The 19,598-nt window shown below is 42.2% G+C and overlaps 1 protein-coding gene across 3 annotated transcripts in view; it reads right to left on the bottom strand.

Moving 5' to 3' along the window:
- The window catches only part of LOC126335031 (adhesion G-protein coupled receptor G2-like), a 181,135-nt gene that overhangs the window by 50,951 nt on the left and 110,586 nt on the right, over nt 1-19,598 (bottom strand). For all 3 annotated transcript variants that reach the window (XM_049997877.1, XM_049997878.1, XM_049997879.1), the window contains exon 7: nt 15,466-15,648. In XM_049997877.1, coding sequence (XP_049853834.1) covers nt 15,466-15,648 — 183 coding nt within the window. The remainder of the gene's footprint in view (nt 1-15,465; nt 15,649-19,598) is intronic.

The raw sequence follows: 19,598 nt of genomic DNA, 5'->3' as shown, positions 1-19,598 counted from the left end.
CTCAGCGTACATGTTACATTTCATTCTAGTATTCAATCAAGCATTGCGTGATTTACCTTTGGCGCAGAAGGCTGCCCAAATCATAACACTTCCACAACCAGAATTTCTGCTCATTTGAACTATCTGCTCTGTTATCAGATGATGCTAATAATACTGAAATCTAACTGGCACGTCTGACATCTGCTCGTACCATTTTGAATTCCATGACATACGTTTTTCAGCAAACTCCTATCTAGTCTTTAAATATTTGGGTGTTAGAGCCGGTTTCTGCATTCGTTTCTTGAATGTAAGATGTTTGCCATTTGACAAAATGTGACAAGCTTGGCAGTTACTGGAAACCGTAAATCTGCAACAACTTGTGAAGAAAACTGGTTTGTGGACGCCCCTTTGTGCGAAAGTAACCGTTTCGATGCTTCATATAACTTTCTAATTTGCCCATATTTTCAGTTATACCTATATCGTGTGCCCCGTCTAACGAAATTACCAATCACTGTACTTGAACTCTGCAACATCTTGGCGATTTCAAGGTAAGAGCGTCCCATTCCCTTGTGAGCACCAATTCTGCCTTTTTCATCTCGTGATGGCTGTTTTCCGGGTGACATTACTATAATCTTAATTTGTGTACATAGCACACACTGTCACTAATGGTGTCTGTTTTCTATCTGCAGTGAAGGCGACAACGCACACAGCCTACTGTCTTTATACCGGGCTCCACCCGCTACCACCTGAATCGCTAATGTCTTGTTTTATGCTGTACTACTGACGTCAAAAGCGATACCATTTTACTGCATTTGTTGCCTACACACTGTGCAGAACTATTCTAACAGACAATTTTGCTACAACTGTTCATGTCTTTGTACTGTTGCGTGAGGAGAAGATCAAAATAATTACAGCGCGTACAGAGGCATTTAAAAGTTGTTCTTCCTGCTGTTCATAATTGAATAGAGCGAAAAAGCCGCAATAACTGGTGCAATGGGACGCAAACTCTGCCACGCACTGCACAGTGGTTCACAGAGTATAGATCTAAATGTATAAAAACCTGTGATCTTCCCAGTCCAATAAACGATGACTTGGTTTTGAAGAATGTTGGAGTCTGCGGAATACCATGCCAGTGTGACAAAGCAAATACTGGTCAGACCGCAGAAACAGTACGTGAAATGTGCACTGAACATGATCCAACACGTCAGCTGCAGCAGAGCATTGTATCTGCAACGAACACTCTATTGATTGTTCTGCCAGCGAAATCTTGGCCATAATGAGATCCTTCTTTCTATCATTAAAGAAACTGTGGAAATACGTTTGGTGTAAAGTATTACTAATGTTGAAGTCGGCTTTCAGCCTGAAAAGAAATGGGACCTGGTGATTTCTTTAGCATCTTCCGAAAGACGTCATTCACAAATAACGACTCGTCTAGCGACAATCACATTCTTTTATGTTGACGCCTTAATTTTCACTCTGCCGCCTCGCAATCCGGCAGAGGGCGCGTATCCAGTGCCACAGACAACGCATGTGTCTTCGGACGTCAGAGGGAGTAATATACAGCATACGAGTACGTCGCCAAACTCGACAGAGAGAACTTGTTTAGCAATAACCTATGAGCATGCACCTTCGCGCTGATTTTCGGTATACACTCAGAGATGTGGACCGTCAGTCTAGAATGCCTGTCACCAGAAGATGGCTGAACAGTTGTCAGTCGAAATACCGTAGTAAGATGTCGACGTCTTCTGCTGCAATCACGGAACCTCTACATCTATATCTGCATGGGTACTCTGTAAACCACACTTACCTGCCTGGCAGAGGGTTCATCGAACAACCTTCACAACAATTCTCTATTATTCCACACTCAAAGAGCGTACGGAGAAAACTCACACCTTTCAGTGCGAGCTTTTCCTTATGTTATTATGATGATCTATGCTTCCCATGTAGCTCAGCGTCAACAAAATACTTTCGAATTCGGAGGAAAAAGTTGGTGACTGAAATTTCGTGAGAAGATCACTTCGCAACGAAAAACTCCTTTGTTTTAATGGTGTTCATCCCAAATGCTGTATCATGCCCGTGACACTCTCTCCCCTATTTCGTTACAATACAAAACGTGCTGCGGTTCTTTGAACTTTCTAGTTGTTCTCCGTTAATCCTCTTTGATAAGGATCCCAAACCGCGCAACAGTACTCCAAAAGAGGACGGACAAGCGTAAGGTAGACTGTCTCATTAGTAGATCTTTTACATTTTCTATGTATTCTGCCAATAAAACGCAGTCTTTGGTCTGTCTTACACACAACACTTTCTTTGTGTTTTTCCAATCTAAATTGTTCGTAATTGTAATTCCTAGGTATTTAGTTGAATTTGCGGCCTTTAGATTAGACTGATTTATTGTGCAACTGAAGCTTAGCGGATTAGTTTCAGCACTCTCTAACATTCTGCGTGGTGTCTGTTTGTTCTATATCGTGTATCCCTACCACTTTCGCGCAACGACGCTCTGAGTGTGTTTTTTAGGGAATTGACTAGTATGAACCTGGGACCTATTGCTGGTAAGGAGCCGCCAGAGCACACATGACATGTAGAGTTCAGAAGAGTTCAGTGAGACTAGCGATGATATAACCAAATACTAAATGATCTCAGCGTCAGCTCCACTGCACTCCCTGTAAAAGAATCTTAAAACTAACCAAATTTAGTGGAAGGGGTTCAGGCTTTCCTATTTTTAGTTACCTGGTAAAATAACGTCGAAAAAGCAGTTAAGTTTACCATTGGAATTTTTATTGTACTCACAAAACATTGTTTATAAATTGCACTATTGATAAAAAGAAATGTTTTAATACAGGATGATAAAAACCAACTGCGTTCAACAAAAATGTGAACGAAAATTCCCTGAATGGGTTTCCAAGTTCTACAGTGGATCGAAGGATGACCTATGCCATATCACGTCTATAATCTAGGTTTAAATTAAGTTTCACAAAAGAGAAAACTATCAAAATGGTCTACAGTGACCCTCAATTATCTTTAATTACTTATCTAACTTGTCGTAAATTACAGTGGCTGATGTGGCTTCTCAATAACTATATAACAGAAAAATCATGTCGTTTCAGATTTTTTACTTCAAGTGGAAAATGTGAACAGCATGAGCTTTAATTGACGATCGACACTAGCATTACGCAAAAAGGGGGTGTAACAAGTGAGACTTCTGCAGTTCTGAGTGAAGCTTTATGCCCTGTTATACGGCATCATGTGCGTTCATTACCTTGTCGGTGTTCGTCAGGGGGCGGCGGGCAGCACAGCTCCGCTCACCTCGCCGTCTCGGAAGCAACTCAGTCCTAACTTCTCCTTACTACAATTTACCGAAGTTGGTTTAAAAAGAACTATCTGGCTGTGTTTTCATCTGACCAATCAGGGTCTCAATGTTAACCTTAAGCTCCGCCTACAAAAATTCTGTCTATCCAATGAGAAACGTTATGCTTTTCGTGGTGGGGCAATGTTTTTAAAGTTTGCATCGTAACAGAGACGCGAAAAAGTCTCACGCTAAAACTTGCAGCTGGTGTGGTCCTTTTAGCGTTATCGTAAGATCTATACTGTTCTTCTGGAGGGCTCTATCTTTTAACATGGGCTGGGGGGTGGTCCTGACGTAACAGAGACGCGAAAAAGTCTCACGCTAAGGCTCTAGCTTTTAACATGGGCTGGGGGGTGGTCCTAACGGTTAGCTGCGACGTGGGTGTCCGCCCCTTATCGTAGGGCCTTCTAACTTAACACGGTTCTGCTCTCGGCTTCTGTTCTCATTTCTCCCCTCGGAACTGTGTCTGTCTCACGGTGGGAAGGTATGACATGCATTTAGGCATTCTTGTGTTAGTCTGTGGTATTCCATTTGCTCACTCGTTACTCGTATTACTTTGGTTAATTTAATGTCACGATTTATTCGGAGCTATGTGACATACTACTGGATTTGCTTGTCATATCAGGGTTTTCATGGAAGGTGTTGGATTTGCCTGACACCTTACAACTCATGTGGATGAACTCACACTTTTCATTGTTCAGGGTCAATTGCCAATTTTCAAACCATACAGATATCTTTTATAAATCGTTTTGCAATTTGTTTTGATCTTCTGATGAGTTTAATAGACGATAAACAACAGCTTCATCTGCAAACAACCTAAGACGTCTGCTCAGATCGGCTCCTAAATCGTTTATATAGATAAGGTGCAGCAGACGGCCTATAACATTATGTTGGGAAACACCAGAAATCACTTCTGTTTTACTCGTTGACTTTCCGTCAGTTACTGCCGCTTGTGTGGTACAGTGTCAAAAGCTTTTTGGAAATCTACAAACTGGGAATGAATTTGAAATCCCTTATCAATAGCACTCTTCATGCGAATAAAGAGCTAGTTGTTTTACATAATAAATATGTTTTCTAAATCAGTGTTTACTGTGTCTCAATAGACCGTTCCCTGCGAGGCAATTCATAATGTTCGAACACAATATACGTTACAAATGCTGCTGCATATCGACGTTACTATATGGGTCTGTAATTTTTTGGATTACTCGTTTTGCCTTTCTTGAATATTGGCGTGATTTGCGCAACTTGCCCGTCTTTAGGTACGGATCTTCCGTCCAGCGAACAGTTGTATATGATTGTTAAGCGTGGAGCTGTTATATTAGCATACTCTGAAAGGAATCCAATTAGTATACAATCTGCACTGGAAGACCTGCTTTTATTAAGTGATTTAAGTTGCTTCACTAATCGGAGGATATTTGCTTCTAAGTTACTTATGTTGGAAGCTGTTCTTGATTCGAATTCTGGAATATTTACTCCGTCTTCTTTCGTGAAGGAACCTCGAAAGGCTGTGTTTAGTAACTCTGCTTTCGCAGCACTGTCGTTGCTATCGCGCAGAGAGGGCATTTATATGTTTCGCCGTTAGCATACTTTACATAAGATCAGAGTCTCTTTGGATTTGCTCTCAGGTTTCGAGATAAAGTTTCGTTGTGGAAACTATTATAAGCGTCTCGCATTGATGTCGGTGATAAATTACGAGCTTCTGTAAAAGATTTCCACTCTTGAAGATTTTGCATTCGTTTGAATTTGGCATGCTTTTTTCGTTGTTTTGCAACAGTGTTCTGATCCTTTTTGTGTACCAAGGAGGCTCAGCTTCGTCGTTTGTTAATTTATTTGGTAAAAGTCTCTTAATTGCTGTCGATATTATTTCTCTGAGTTCAGGCCACTTCTCTTCTACACTTACATCGTTAATCTGGAAGAAGTGGAGGTTGTCTTTCAGGAAGACGTCAAGTGAACTTTTATCTGCTTTTTTGAATAGGTACATTTTTCGTTTATTTTTGGAGGACTTAGGGGCTACAATATTCAGTCTCGCTACGACGGCAATGTGTTCACTAGTCCCTACATCCTTTGTTGCTCGTTATTAGCTCAGGATTATTTGTTGCTAGGAGGTCAAATGTGTTTTCACGACCGTTCACTGTTCGCGTGGGCTCATGACCTTACTGCTCGAGATAATTACCAGAGAATCCGTTTAGCACAATTACGGATGATGTTTCATGTTCACCTCCGGAATTAAACATGTATTTTTGCCAACCTATCGAGGATAAATTAAAGTCACCATCAATTATAATCGTATGAGTCGGGTACGTGTTTGAAATTAAACTCAAGTTTTCTTTGAACCTTTTAGCAATTGTATCATCTGAGTTGGGAGGTCGGTAAAATAATCCAATTATCAATTTATTCCGGCTACCAACAATGATCTCTGCCCATACAAACTCACAGGAACTATCTAATTCAATCTCGCGACAAGATAAACTACTTCTAACAGCAACAAATATGCTACCACCAACCGTGTTTAGCCTATCCTTTCGGAACATCGTTAGGTTCTTAGGAAAAACTTCGGCTGAACTTGTCTCAAGCTTTAGACAGCTTTCAGAACCTATAACGATTTGAGCATCAGTGCTTTCTATTAGTGCTTGGAGCTCTGCTACCTCCCCAACACAGCTAAGACAGTTTACAACTCTTATACTGATGTTCCTGCATCTACGTTCTTCCTGTGTTCGACCTGCACTCTTTGAGACTGGAGGCCTTCTTGTGTTTCCCCGAGACCCTCTAACCTAAAAGACCGCCCAGTCCACGCCACACAGCTCCTGCTACCCGTGCAGCAGCCTCATGCGTCTAGTGGAGTCCTGACCTATTCAGCGGAACCCGAAACCCAACCACCCTATGGCGCAAGTCATTTGCAACCTACACGGTCGCGGAACCGTCTGAGCCTCTGAGTCAGACTCTCCATTCGGCTCTGTACCAGAGGTCCGCAATCGGTCCTGACGACTATGCTGCAAATGGTAGGCTCTGTTTCCATCTCCTAAGCAAGACTGGCAGCCTTTACCACTTCTGTTAGCCACTCGAAACCAGAGAGCAGCTCTTCCGAGGCAAAGCGACAGACATCGTTGGTTCCGACGTGAGCCACCACGAGCAGTTGGCTGCACTCTGTGCTCTTCATGGAATACTCATTTCGACGCGCCGAAGAATCACGACGTAGGAACTAATGGAAAATCATTGGTTTTGTCAATGGTGTCAACCTTCGCTCTAAAAATTGAACAAATTGGGGCAATCGAAACTGCTTACGATATTTGTATGGGGATGGGCGAGGGGGAGTGCAGTTCCATCTACTGAACTGTTTCGATATCGAGATTCATCAGCAAAACTTAAACGAGGTTTGGCCAATAAAGCCACCTTTTTAGTTATGCCGCACCCAACTTTCTTAAAGTTATAATAGTGAAATTTGAAGAGTCACAACTAGTATCAGAATGGCATCTGATATAGACTGTGCAACTATCCGATTGAATGCAACGATTGATTAGGACATTAGAAAATGGCTCTGAATAAAAAGTGCATTCTTCTAACAAGTGCGGCAAATGGCTGTAGGTCTCATTTATTTCTTGTGAGTGGTATTATTTCTGATGCCTCTTTTGGTTTTCTTCTTCTCTCAAAAGTCAGTAGAGCGTATGTTGAATTCTTCTGAGGTGGAGCCCAGCAAGAACGAAATTATTCGGTGTACGCTGGCGTCCCACGTTACAAAATATCCAGCTCCACGACAATAACAGAAGGAAGGCTAGCGTGTCAGTGATGTACCGGGTGTTTATAATGAAACTATGCCTACTTAATACGTTATAAAACGGAAACAATCATGTTGGCACATCAAAAAGCACACTGCGAATGGTCAGGAGCGTGAGACTATGAATCTCGATGAATGAACATGGCACCTGGAGGTCATAGTGGAACTGGACGGTGGCGCTGTAACGCATGCAAATCATGCACCCCTATTCTCTGGACATTAATGCTACCAAGAGTTGTACTAGTACGATAGTTAGTTTACATGTTATAACGCGTTAAATAGGGAAAGTTTAATTACAACCATCCGGCATGATACATAACATACTAGAACCAAGCAAATGAAATAATGTAATACGGCAATTACTGTGGGCTTTGCTTCACCCTACGTAAACATAGCTATCGATGTGAAGGTGGTTTTATTGTAACCGCCCACAACAGACGGAAGCGTGAGCTAGCGCCTTCAGCCAGCCACTGCTGTGAGTCACGATGCCGTCACTCTACGGCGAGCCTAGCCGACAGCATCCATCCCAGGTGACGCGCCGCTTACAGTGAGCGGTTCGCCAGCCAGTCAGTCAACTGCGTTAACCTCAGCCCACTTCCCGTGAACGTAACAAGGTCAGAGACATCATAAATCTACTAGGAGGACGCCGTAGTTGAGATACGATACCAACAGAGTAAAATACAACTCGCCTGGGAACTGAGCGCAGGTGTTCCACGGCGGGCTCTCTCCTACGCACCACGCAGAACAAATGTCCTAGTGAAATACATCAGAAATACGTCAGGAACATAATTTAGTCAGAAACGTGGTGAATGTTCAACAGCAACGAAAGTAACGTTGAGTGTGGCTCAAGTAAGCGTGATAGGACTCTTATGCTCCTGATGTAAATAATGACGTATGACGAAGGGAAGAAATCACTACTAAAATTTTCGCTGACGGTGCAGCTCTCTGCAGGCAAAGAAGCAGACAATACATAGATAGGTTGTCGCAACACGTCCTTGAGCGTTCCCTGTGGTGGCACACCCTACTATCAGCCATGATTTAGGAGGTCACTCTGTGGTTGTTCTGAAAGCGAGAGAATTATTTTACGGTTTTGTAAGCTAAATAATTGCTGAATTTCTTTTCGGAATCGTACCTGCCGTGTGATAAAGAGTATAAATGCACTCACATATCTCGAAGAAAGGCTGAAAATAGGTGTACTTATTTTTATACATTCTCTGTAACTAGGTTATGTTTTGCATACATCGATGTTGTTTGCTTGTGTAATAAAGCTTGTTTCACCCGATTTCTCCGTGGCATGTACCTTAAGGCATATGTCATTCCGAGAATTTTGTGATGAATGAGAAACCTGCATCATATCTTGTAACATTTCCGAAACTTGAGGGACATGTGTTAAATTTCTGTTGTGACAGAAAACTTAGCTGCTGGATGGAAGGTATGGTAAATAACGTCTTTTTCCTATGAGTATTATAAAATAAATTACTCTGGAATGAAATTTTCACTTTGCAGTAGAGTGTGCGCTAATATGAAACTTCTAGGCAGATTAAAACTGTATGCCGGACCGAGACTCGAACTAGGGACCTTTGCCTTTCGCGGACAAATTCTCTACCGACTGAGCTCCCTAAGCACGACTCAGACCGCGTCCACACAGCTTCAATTCAGCCAACATCTCGTCTCCTACCTTCCAAACTTACTCTGCTTTTGACAGGTGCAGTAGCCATTACTCCAACATTTTTTTTTCTTTCTGGAAATTTTAAATGGAGTATGCTTACAATTAGAAAATATGTGTTCTAGACAGAAAGGACTGTGTTTTATGCGAGGAGAATTTTCCAGACTAAGCCTTCTTATTGTGAATGCCAAGCAATAAATCATCTGGGACTGAAGTATTTATATGTATGTGTTTAAGTAATTGCTAGAAGACAGTCTATATCAAGAACTCGTCCTTCATAATCAGTAGTCATTTCGCTTCTATGTCTTCTTATTTTGAATGTCACGCAATAGATCGTCTGCGAGTGGACTGTTTGTATGTGCGCGTTTCAGTAATTGCTCAAAGATAGTGTGTAGCAAGTGATCGTCCGCATAATCAGCGGTAATTTTGCATCTGGCTGTAATTGTTAAACATTAGCTACTGGACGTTATTTCGCAGTTATTTGGCACATTATCTTCCACTATCCACACTGGTCGCGCTGTTGCCTGTCCGTGGTACCCCATGTCATTGCATGCAGGTAACCTCATCAACGATAGTAAGAAATGCAGGAAGACCAACCAATTTCCTCTTCATAAAGGACAGTTCTCTTTAAATACTGATAAATGCAAGGTAACAAAGAGAAAGGACCATTTAGTATCCGATTACAACATCAGTGGTCAATATCTTGAACACGTCGTATCGTCTGTCTATATAAGGCTTATACTAAGAAGTGGTATGAAATGGGACGATCTTGTGAATCAGTATTGGGGAAGATAAAGAGACGACATAGATTTTTTTGGAAGGAACCTGGGAACGTGTGAAGCATTCACAAAGGAAATTGCTTAAAAGACCACAGCGCGACAGATTCTAGAGCATTTTTCCAGCGCTTAAAGGATGACAACAGACTAATGAGCCCAGAGAGCGCTATTCGTAACAGGGGCATACTACCCAAATAAAAGTGTGATAGACATACTTGGGTAACGTTCATGGGAGTCTTTGGAGGACAGACGACGTATTACTAGCGAAGCCCGAATTAATTTGATGTGGCCCGCCACGAATTCCCTTCCAGTGCCAGCATCTTCATCTCAGAGTAGCACTTGCAATCTACTTCCTTCATTATTTGCTGGGTGTATTCCAATCTCTATCTTTCTCTACAGTTTTTCCCCTCTACACCTACCTATAGTGCCATGGAAATCATTCCCTAATGTCTCAACACATGTGCTACATCCTGTCACTTATTCTTATCAGTGTTTTCCATATATTCCTTTCTTCGTCTATTCGGCGGAAAAGCTCCTCATTCCTTATCCTATCACCCCTCCTAATGTTCAACATTCTTCTACAGCACCACGTCTCAAATGCTTCTAATCTCTTCTGTTCTGGTTTACCCACAGTCCGTGTCTCACTACCATACAATGTTGAGCTCCAAACTTATTCTCAACAAGTTCTTCCTCAAATTAATGTCTGTGTTTGATGCTGTCAGATTTCTTGTGGCCATTAATGCCCTTTTTGCCAGTGCTAGTTTGCTGTTTACGTCCTCCGTGCTCCGCAAGTCATGGTTTATTTTGCTGCCTAGGTTGCAGAATTCCTTAACTGAATCTACTTTTTGATCACCAATCCTGTTGTTAAGTTTCTTGCTGTTATTATTCTGTTACTTCTTATTACTTTCGTCTTTTTACGAGTTAGTCCATATTCTGTACTCAATGAACTGTTCAATCCATTCAACAGATCCTACTGTTCTGCTTCTCCTTCACTGAGGATAGCAATGCCATCAGAGAATTTTACCATTGATATCACTTAACACCGAGCCGCGCGGGATTAGCCGAGCGTTCTTAGGCGCTGCAGTCATGGACTGTGCGGCTGGTCCCAGCGGAGGTTCGAGTCCTCCCTCGGGCATGGATCTGTGTGTTTGTCCTTAGGATAATTTAGGTTAAGTAGTGTGTAAGCTTAGGGACTGATGGCCTTAGCAGTTAAGTCCCATAAGATTTCACACACATTTGAACACATTTTTTTGAACTTAACTCCGAATTTTAATCTCACTCTTCAACCTTTCTTTTATTTCTGTCATTCCTTCTTCGATGAAGAGATTGACCAATAGGGACATAAGACTGCATCCGCCTTACATCCTTTTAAAGCCATTCTTCGTCTTACAGTCTTATCATTCCCTCTTGGTTCTTCACATATTGTATGTTACACATTTTGTCATATAGTTTACCACTATTTTTCTTAAAAATTTCGGACATCTTGAACTATTTTATACTGTCGAACTCTTTACCAGGTCGACAAATCCTATGAACGTATCTTTATTTTTCTTCTGTTTTGCTTCCATTATCAATTGCAACTTCAGAGCCGCCTCTCTGGTGCATTTAATCTTCCTAAAGACAAACTGACCGTCGTCTACCACATCCTAAATCTTATTTTTCATTCTTTTGTATATTATTCTTGTCAGCAACTTGGATGTATGAGCTGATTGTACGATATTTCTCTTATTTATCTGCTCTTGCTATCTTCGGAATAGTGTGGATGATATTTTTCGAAAGTCAAACTGTACGGCGCCAGTCCCACAGATTCAACACATGAACTTAAATAGTCGTTTTGTTGCCACTTCTCTGAATTATTTTAGAAATTCCGATGGAATGTTATGTGTCCCTTCTGCCTCATTTGATCTCAAGTCTTCCAGAGCACTTTTAAATTATGACTTCAACATTGATCCTGTTTGTCTTCCATATCGACTTCAATTTCTTCTTCCCTTCACAGAAGCATTCAAAGTAGTCTTTCCATTTATCCGCTCTCACCTCTGCGTTTAAAAGTGGAATTTCTATCCCACTCTTGGGAATTCTACTGTAGCTTATGTAAACGAAATTCTGAATCATAGCTACACCATTAAAATCAGTTACGGAAATGTCCTTTCAGTAAGTCTCTGAAGCTACAGGGGTCATTTCACAAGATCGGGGTAGTCCTTTCCTTTATGTGGCGCAGGAAATTGCACCCATATTCACTTTGGAGACTATTACACAATTAATGGATGTCCATCCTACTGCATGGACGAGGGACTTCAGCTGATGATATACATGATAAAAAGTACCAACATAGCTTATCTTGAGAATGTCTTTATTGTCTCACACGACTGGTTTCGGCGGCACATTACTGCCATCCTCAGATCCCACCACTACCAAAAGAGTATTTGAATTCGTTGGCGCTCGGTGAATTTTGTCGGGTAGAGACCTGTGCTGGTCAGATAATTACTTTAAAGTTTGTCTTACTGAATTTCTTGTTAAGCGCTCCGGCGCCAGCGTCAATTGCTTCAAATTTGGAATTTACTCTTTATTAAATACTAGTTAAGGTGTCAATAACCTGAAGTTATCGTTATTGTACTTTATGTTGGCTGTATCGTAAGCTGTTGCCTTGTGTTCCATATTAGTAATGTTGCGGACTTGTGTTAGAACCCATTGGTCTCTGCAAAGGGCCGTTCTTTTTTGTGTACTTTCTGTGACAATTATTGTTGTTTCGATTGCGTTATTTGATCATGTCTAAATTTGGAGAGTCTTTAACTGTTGTAGTTTGACTCCAGAATGTAAATTTTGCTGTTTCAAACAAATTAACTAAAAGAAATTGGTAAACCGTGGACGCACGTTAAAGTTAAACTGAGATTTATTTTGGCAGTCGTTTATTTATTGAGTAAAAATGTGTGACTGAAATTTGTGAACCTCTGGGAAGAATTCTTTACATCTGAAACTGTTAGTGAATTCATTGGTAGCGTTACACCTTACCACTCCAAACCTAGCCTCTACAGTCACAAGGATAATAACAGAATCACAAAGATAACATTAGAACCTTTTAAAATTTAATGCTATAGAAGAATACTGAAGATCAGATAGGAGAATCGCAAAGCTAATAAGTTCGTATCATTAGTAATCATCAGATTACAAACGACACGATGTCGTATATGCATTCAAGTTTCTAGGAGCCCTTGCCATGGAAACGGCCACAAACAGCTGCTACTCTGTCACCATAGCACCTTGTCAACAGCAGCTGCTCAGGTGGTTGATGTATCCCCATATTAGGGCTCACTAATGGCTCTGTAGGATACTTAGTAACTTTTCTACAGCGTTTGTAATATGGTCGCTTCCTTTTCAGTAACTGGTTTGTCATTAAGAAACTTCGCGTGATATCCCGCCAATTATATTGCACGCGCCATCATAAGGTAGCGATGTTTCAGTTTTTCCATCAATTTATGAGTCATGTACACAAACGTATTTGCAATATATCGACCTGGGAAGATACCATGATCGCAGCTGGCGTCCCTATGCATACTTCCTTCGTTTCTTAGCTGTCACTTCGGCCCCTATGTTACCATGACAACGGCGTCCTTTTCAGCACTCACTTCTATCATTTTATGGCGGCCATTTGGCCTTTACGTTGCCTAGACAACGTGTCGTTTTGAATTCTTACCAGAGGGCATTACCTAGTAAATATTCAGCGACGTGTATATATTTTAATTGTTGTTTCTTTTAACGTAATTTTACCTGTTATTATGTCTTTATGTAATATCTGTATGTGCATCTAATTAGCACTCTCTAGCTTAGGCGTTTCTTAACAGAACATTAATAAGGACGATGTGTTTGTCATTTACACCGGTGCTAACAGATGACACGTTCTCTTCTCTCGTATTGTAAGTTTGTTTATTAATTTTAACATAAATGACTACTGAACTGATGCCTTATACTTTTTTACTTCTTATGTACTCGCACTTGGTATACGAGAACTTACTGTGCACATTTCGTAGAGCGACGACATTTCAGTTCTTGTGAAGCGTTTGCCACTGGCTGGTGCTGACGTAATCCATAGTCAGCGCGATAATTGCACGTTGTTAACCCGTGGCTCCACGAACATCAGTCACAGTGTACGACCCTGATATCACGAGGAAAACCGAGGATCCGCAAGCACCACCCTTGTGGGCAAACGCTACACCTTTTCCCAATTTTCTTTTAACGCCATATGTAATAGTATTGTTAGTAACTTTGCTGTTCCCACCGCTGCATGGCCCGTAAAATTCTGTGGCTTCAGCATATGCGGAAACCGCCAGTGTTATTGCGATCTTGACTGTTGATTTTGTTGTTATTAGTGTTGTGATTTTCAGTCCAAAGACTTGTTTGATGCAGCTCTCCATGCTACTTTATCCTGTGCACGCTTCTTCATCTCCGAATAACTACTGCAACCTCCATCCTTCTGAATCTGCTTTGTGTATTCGTCTCTTGATCTCCTCTACTATTTTTGCCCTCCACGACGCCCTCCAGTACTAAATTGGTGATCCCTTGATGCCTCAGAACGTGTCCTACCAACCGATCCCTCTTCTGGTCAAGTTGTGCCGCAAATTCCTCTTCTCCCCAAGTCTAGTCAATACCTTCTCATTAGTTACATAATCTACCCATCTAATCTTCAGCATTCTTCTGTAGCACCACATTTCGAAAGCTTCTATTCTCTTCTTGTCTAAGCTATTTATCGTCCACGTTTCACATTCATACATGGCTACAATCCATACAAATACTTGGAGAAAAGACTTCTTGACACTTAAATCTATACTTGATGTTAAAAAAATTCTCTTCTTCAGAAAAGCTTTCCTTGCCATAGCCAGTCTACATTTTAAATCCTCTCTACTTCGACCATCATCAGTTATTTTGCTCCCTAAGTAGCAAAACTCATTTAAGTGTCTCATTTCCTAATCTAATTCCCTCAACATCATCTGATTTAATTCGACTGCATTCCATTATCCTTGTTTTGCTCTTGAGTTCATTTTATATCCTCCTCTCAAGCACTATCTATTCCGTTCAGCTGCTCTTCCACGTCCTTTGCTGTCTCTGACAGAATTACAATGTCGTCGGCAAACCTCAAAGTTTTCATTACTTCTTGGTGAATTCTGATTCCTATTCCAAATTTTTCTTTTGTTTCCTTCACTGCTTGCTCGGTATACAGATTGAGTAACATAGGAGATAGGCCACAACCCTTTCTCACTCCTTTCTCAACCACTGCTTCCCTTTCGTGCCCCTCGACTCTTATATTTGCCATCTGGTTTCAGCACAAATTGTAAGTAGCCTATCGCCCCTGTGTTTTACCTCTGGTTCAAATGGTTCAGATGGCTCTGAGCACCATGGGAATTAAATTCTGAGGTCATCAGTCCCCTAGAACTAAGAGCTACTTAAACGTAACTAACCTAAGGACATCGCAAACATCGACGCCCGAGGCAGGATTCGAACCTGCGACCGTAGCGGTCACGCGGCTCCAGACTATAGCGCCTAGAACCACTCGGTGACTCCGGCTGGCTTTTATATCTGTCACGTTTGGAAATTAAAACAGTGTATTGCAGTCAACACTGATTTTAACCTAATAAAAAGGTGCTGGATTGAATCGTGTAGACAAGAAATATATGGTACAATTTGGCTACAAAAAGTGATTAGTTGATAGGGCACACCTATAGGCATAAAGGAGCAGAGAATTTGTTAAGTGCGGGGCTGTATGGGTAAAACCTGTATAAGGAGACCAAAGCATGAATACATGAGCGGGTCAAGTATCTATAACATACAGCAGTTGTGCAGAGGTGAAGAGGCATGCGCAGGGCGTATCGTGCAGAGTTGTTCGGAATGAAGACCACAGCAACGGCATGGCGCAGGTAGAGAGTGAGTGTGACGGTACCTGGACGCTGAGCACGTTGGTGTTGAGCTGGAGACCCGGCTGGAGGAAGACCTCGTGGACGGCACTCTCCTGGATCAGCGCTGTGGCGACACGCTTGCCCCCAGCCGCCACCCCCAGGGGCAGCACCACCGCCGCCTCCACGGCCTCGTTGTCAGCCATCGCTACAGCGTCCAATCCCGACTCCTGCCAACACGACAGCACCACTCTGAGTCGGATTCAGTCTGTGAGCAAATGGACTGTACTGACGCCGCTAGAGTGAAAGGTGAAGCCATTTTGTGGAGAGTCAGGGCACCACATCATGCGTCGCTGGAAACCCTTGAAAGCAAATATAGCCTCCGGTCAGCAGCAGTCTTCAATACAAGAGCGGTTTTCCAAAGTATTTCATCTGCATGAGCATGATTACTCTGCAATTTACACAGAAGCGTTGGGCAGCGGGAGGCAACAGAATCACTTCCAGCCTATATCTCGAGTAACACGTGGGAAAACTGAACACCTGAGCTTCGAGTTAATTTATTACGACTGTCAATTCCTCTTACGTAGGTGGGAGACAACAAAATACTTTTGCATTCGGAAGAGAAAGCTGCTGATTGAAACTTCGTCAAAAGATATCGCCTCTGCGAAAAATGCCTTTGTTTTAATACTGCCAGCCCAACTCGCTTATCATATCCATCATATTCTCTGCTCTGTTTTCGATTAAATAAAACGATTTGCACTTCTTAGAATTTTACCAGTGTACTTAGTCACTCCGGTCTGGCAATGAATCTATGCCACGCTATATTCGCTAAATGATTTCCTGGTAATTGGTATCACATGTAACCCTTCCGACACGAAAACACGAATCCAGTCGCAGTACTGAGGCGATACTCCACGATTTGATTAATAGTCACTTATGGAGAACGGTGTCGATGGCCTTCTGGAAATCTAGAAATATAGAATTAATCTGTGATTCCTTGTCAATAACACCCATTACTTTGACTGACTAAACAGACTATCATGTTCCACTAGAACGGCATTTTCTTAATGTGTGCTGCTTATGTGTGGAACGATTCTTTTCTTAGAGATATTTCATAATCTTGGAATACAATAAACACTGTGTGATCAAAAGTATCCAGACACCCCAAAAGCCGCGCGCGATTAGCCAAGCGGTCTCAGGCGCTGCAGTCATGGACTGTGCGGCTGTTCCCGACGGAGGTTCGAGTCCACCCTCGGGCATGGGAGTGTGTGTTTGTCCTTAGGATAATTTAGGTTAAGTAGTGTGTAAGCTTAGGGACTGATGACCTTAGCAGTTACGTCCCATAAGATTTCACACACATTTGAACATTTGAACACCCCAAAAAGATACGTTTTTCATATTAGGTGCACTGTGCTGCCACTTACTGCCAGGGTCTCCATATCAGCGACCTCAGTAGTCATTAGACACCGTGAGAAAGCAAAATGGGGGGCTCCGCGGAACTCACGGACTTCGAACGTGGTCAGGTGATTGCGTGTCACTTGTGTCATACGTCTGTACGCGAAATTTACACACTCCTAAACATCTCTAGGTCCACTGTTTCCAATGTGATAGTGAAGTGGAAAAGTGAAGGTACACAGACAGCACCAAAGCGTACAGGCCGAGCTCGTCTAAGCACTTCAGTCCCGAACCGCGCTGCTGCTACGGTCGCAGGTTCTAATCCTGCCTCGGGCATGGGTGTCTGTGAGGTCCTTAGGCTACTTAGGTTTAAGTAGTTCTAAGGGACTGATGACTTCAGATGTTAAGTCCCACAGTGCTCAGAACCATTTTGAATCGACCTCCTCTGTTGACTGAGAGAGACCGCTGACAGTTGAAGAGGGTCGTAATGTGTAATAGCCAGACATCTATCCTGATCATCACACAGGAATTCCAAACTGCATCAGGATCCTCTGCAAATACTATGACAGTTATGTGGGAGGTGAGAAAACTTGGATTTCATGGTTGAGCGGCTGCTCTTAAGCCACACATCACGCCAGTAAGTGCCAAACGACGCCTCGCTTGGCGTAAGGAGCGTAACGTTGGACGACTGAACAGTGGAAACATGTTGTGTGGGGTGACGAATCACGGTACACAATGTGGCTATCCGGTGCAAGAGGGGTGGGTATGGTAAATTCCAGGTATATGTCGTCTGCCAGCGCATGTGGTTCCAGTAGTAAAATTTGGAGGCGGTGGTATTATGGTGTAGTTGTGTTTTTCGTGGCACTGTCACAGCACAGGCCTACACTGATGTTTTAAGCACGTTCTTGCTTCCCACTGTTGAAGAGCAATTCGGGGATGGCGACTGCATCTCTCAACACAATCGACCACACGGCCTGTGGCGGAGTAGGCAGATTGCCTCTTGAGAAGAGGTCAAACGAATTTCAGACGTTATTTCTAACACTACTGTGTCGTGGAGTTCAGTTACGAAAAATGAACTGTCATTTTTAGCAGGAGTGGCAGTTGATCTGCGTAAGTCGAGTAACATTCGCAAAAATAAGGTGGAAGTTGAATTTTACTAGTCTGATTTGGTACGCTTTTCTTGGGAACTGTAGGTATCCACTAAGGAAGTGTGCAGACCTAAATTATGTGCTACCTGGTGTAGGAGTATGAAACCGGAATTTTGTTGTAATAATTACAGTATGTTGTTTGAAACTGATAAACAATGTTTTATTGAAAATAATCTCCATTGCTGTTTATACGTTTCTCCCACCTCTCCGGCAGACTATGAATGTCACGCCAGAAAAACAGGTCTCCTTTTGAAGCGAACCACTCAGCGAGCCATTTCGTACATTTTCACACGAATTGAAGAATTGTTCAGCGGTATCGTGTCCCACTGATGAAAACGGATGATAATCAAAAGGAGACGAGTCCAGAGAATAAGCCAAATGCCCTAGTATTTCCAAACTGAACGCCTCGATCGTTTCCCTGACCCGTTTTGCTGTGAGTGATAGTGCGTTATCACGGAGCAATATAACTTTATGTCGCCTTTTTCCATATTTCGGTCGTTTTTCATGTAATGCTGGATTTAAATCATCGTTTTCTGTTGGTAGCGATCAGTGTCAACGGTTTCACCAGGTTTTAGCAGCTCATAATAGGTGACACGCTTCTGATCCCACCAAACACGGGCATTGTCTTCTATCCAAAGCGATGTGGTCTTGCACTGGATGTCGATGGTTTTCCTGGATTTACCCATGATTTACGACGCTTAGGCTTTTCAAAATATATCCATTTTCATCACCTGTCGCTATTCAATGGAGAAACTACTTTCTTTTGAACCTGGAGAGCAGCATTTCACAACTGGTCTTTCGATTTGATTGCTGACTTTTATTCAGTTCACGCGGAACCCACTTTCTGCGCCTTTTCCATAGCTTTCAACCGAAGAGAAACGTCTTTCTGCGTCACATTCAACTATTCCGCGAGTTCCTGTTGAGTCTGAGTATCATTTTCATCCAATAAGGCCTGCAATTCGTTGTCTTCGCTGGTTTCCCACGTTCGTTGTTTCTCACGTCAAAATCACCTTTTGAATTTTTTGAACCACTCGGAACACTGTTTTTTCCCTTTAGCGTGCTCACCGAAAGCTTCGACAAGCATTCGATGTGATTCTGTAGCAGTTTTCTTCAAATGATAACGGAAAACCCACGCTGTCTACCTAACGTAGTTCGTAGGCATAAAACTCCACATGTTTACGGGTTTGAAAGAGATACCGATGTAGGGAACTTGGGTTACTATGTGTTGACATTCGTCGTCAGCCGTTATAGAAAGCAGAAGGCGCTGCATATGCCGCCCCACGGGGCCCTACACTGACGGCTAGCACCATCTATAGGTAAATTCCGGTTTCGTACTTCTACGCCTGGTAATTATACGAGAAAATTTGCTGAAATGGTCTGTAGCTTTAGAGCTACCTTTGATCAGTTCATTATTTACGCTTAACGAAATTGTCTCTTCCTCCTGACACATTTATTGTTAGGCTCCAAATTGTTCTTTTATTTTTGCCGGAAATCATTTTTTCTTGGAAATACATGCGTTCTGATGCTCTGATGATGTTGCATAGAATTTTATGATAAAATTTGCAATGTGATTGAACTCTGTAATCATGCATGTCCGTTGACGTTGTTTGCAATTTACTCTGAGTGTATTTGAAGCT

This window comes from Schistocerca gregaria, chromosome 2 (genome assembly GCF_023897955.1).
Source record: "Schistocerca gregaria isolate iqSchGreg1 chromosome 2, iqSchGreg1.2, whole genome shotgun sequence".
Classification (NCBI taxonomy): Eukaryota; Metazoa; Arthropoda; class Insecta; order Orthoptera; family Acrididae; genus Schistocerca; species Schistocerca gregaria.
The sequence above is the reverse complement of the archived record's forward strand: the minus strand, read 5'-3'. Positions and strand labels throughout refer to the sequence as shown.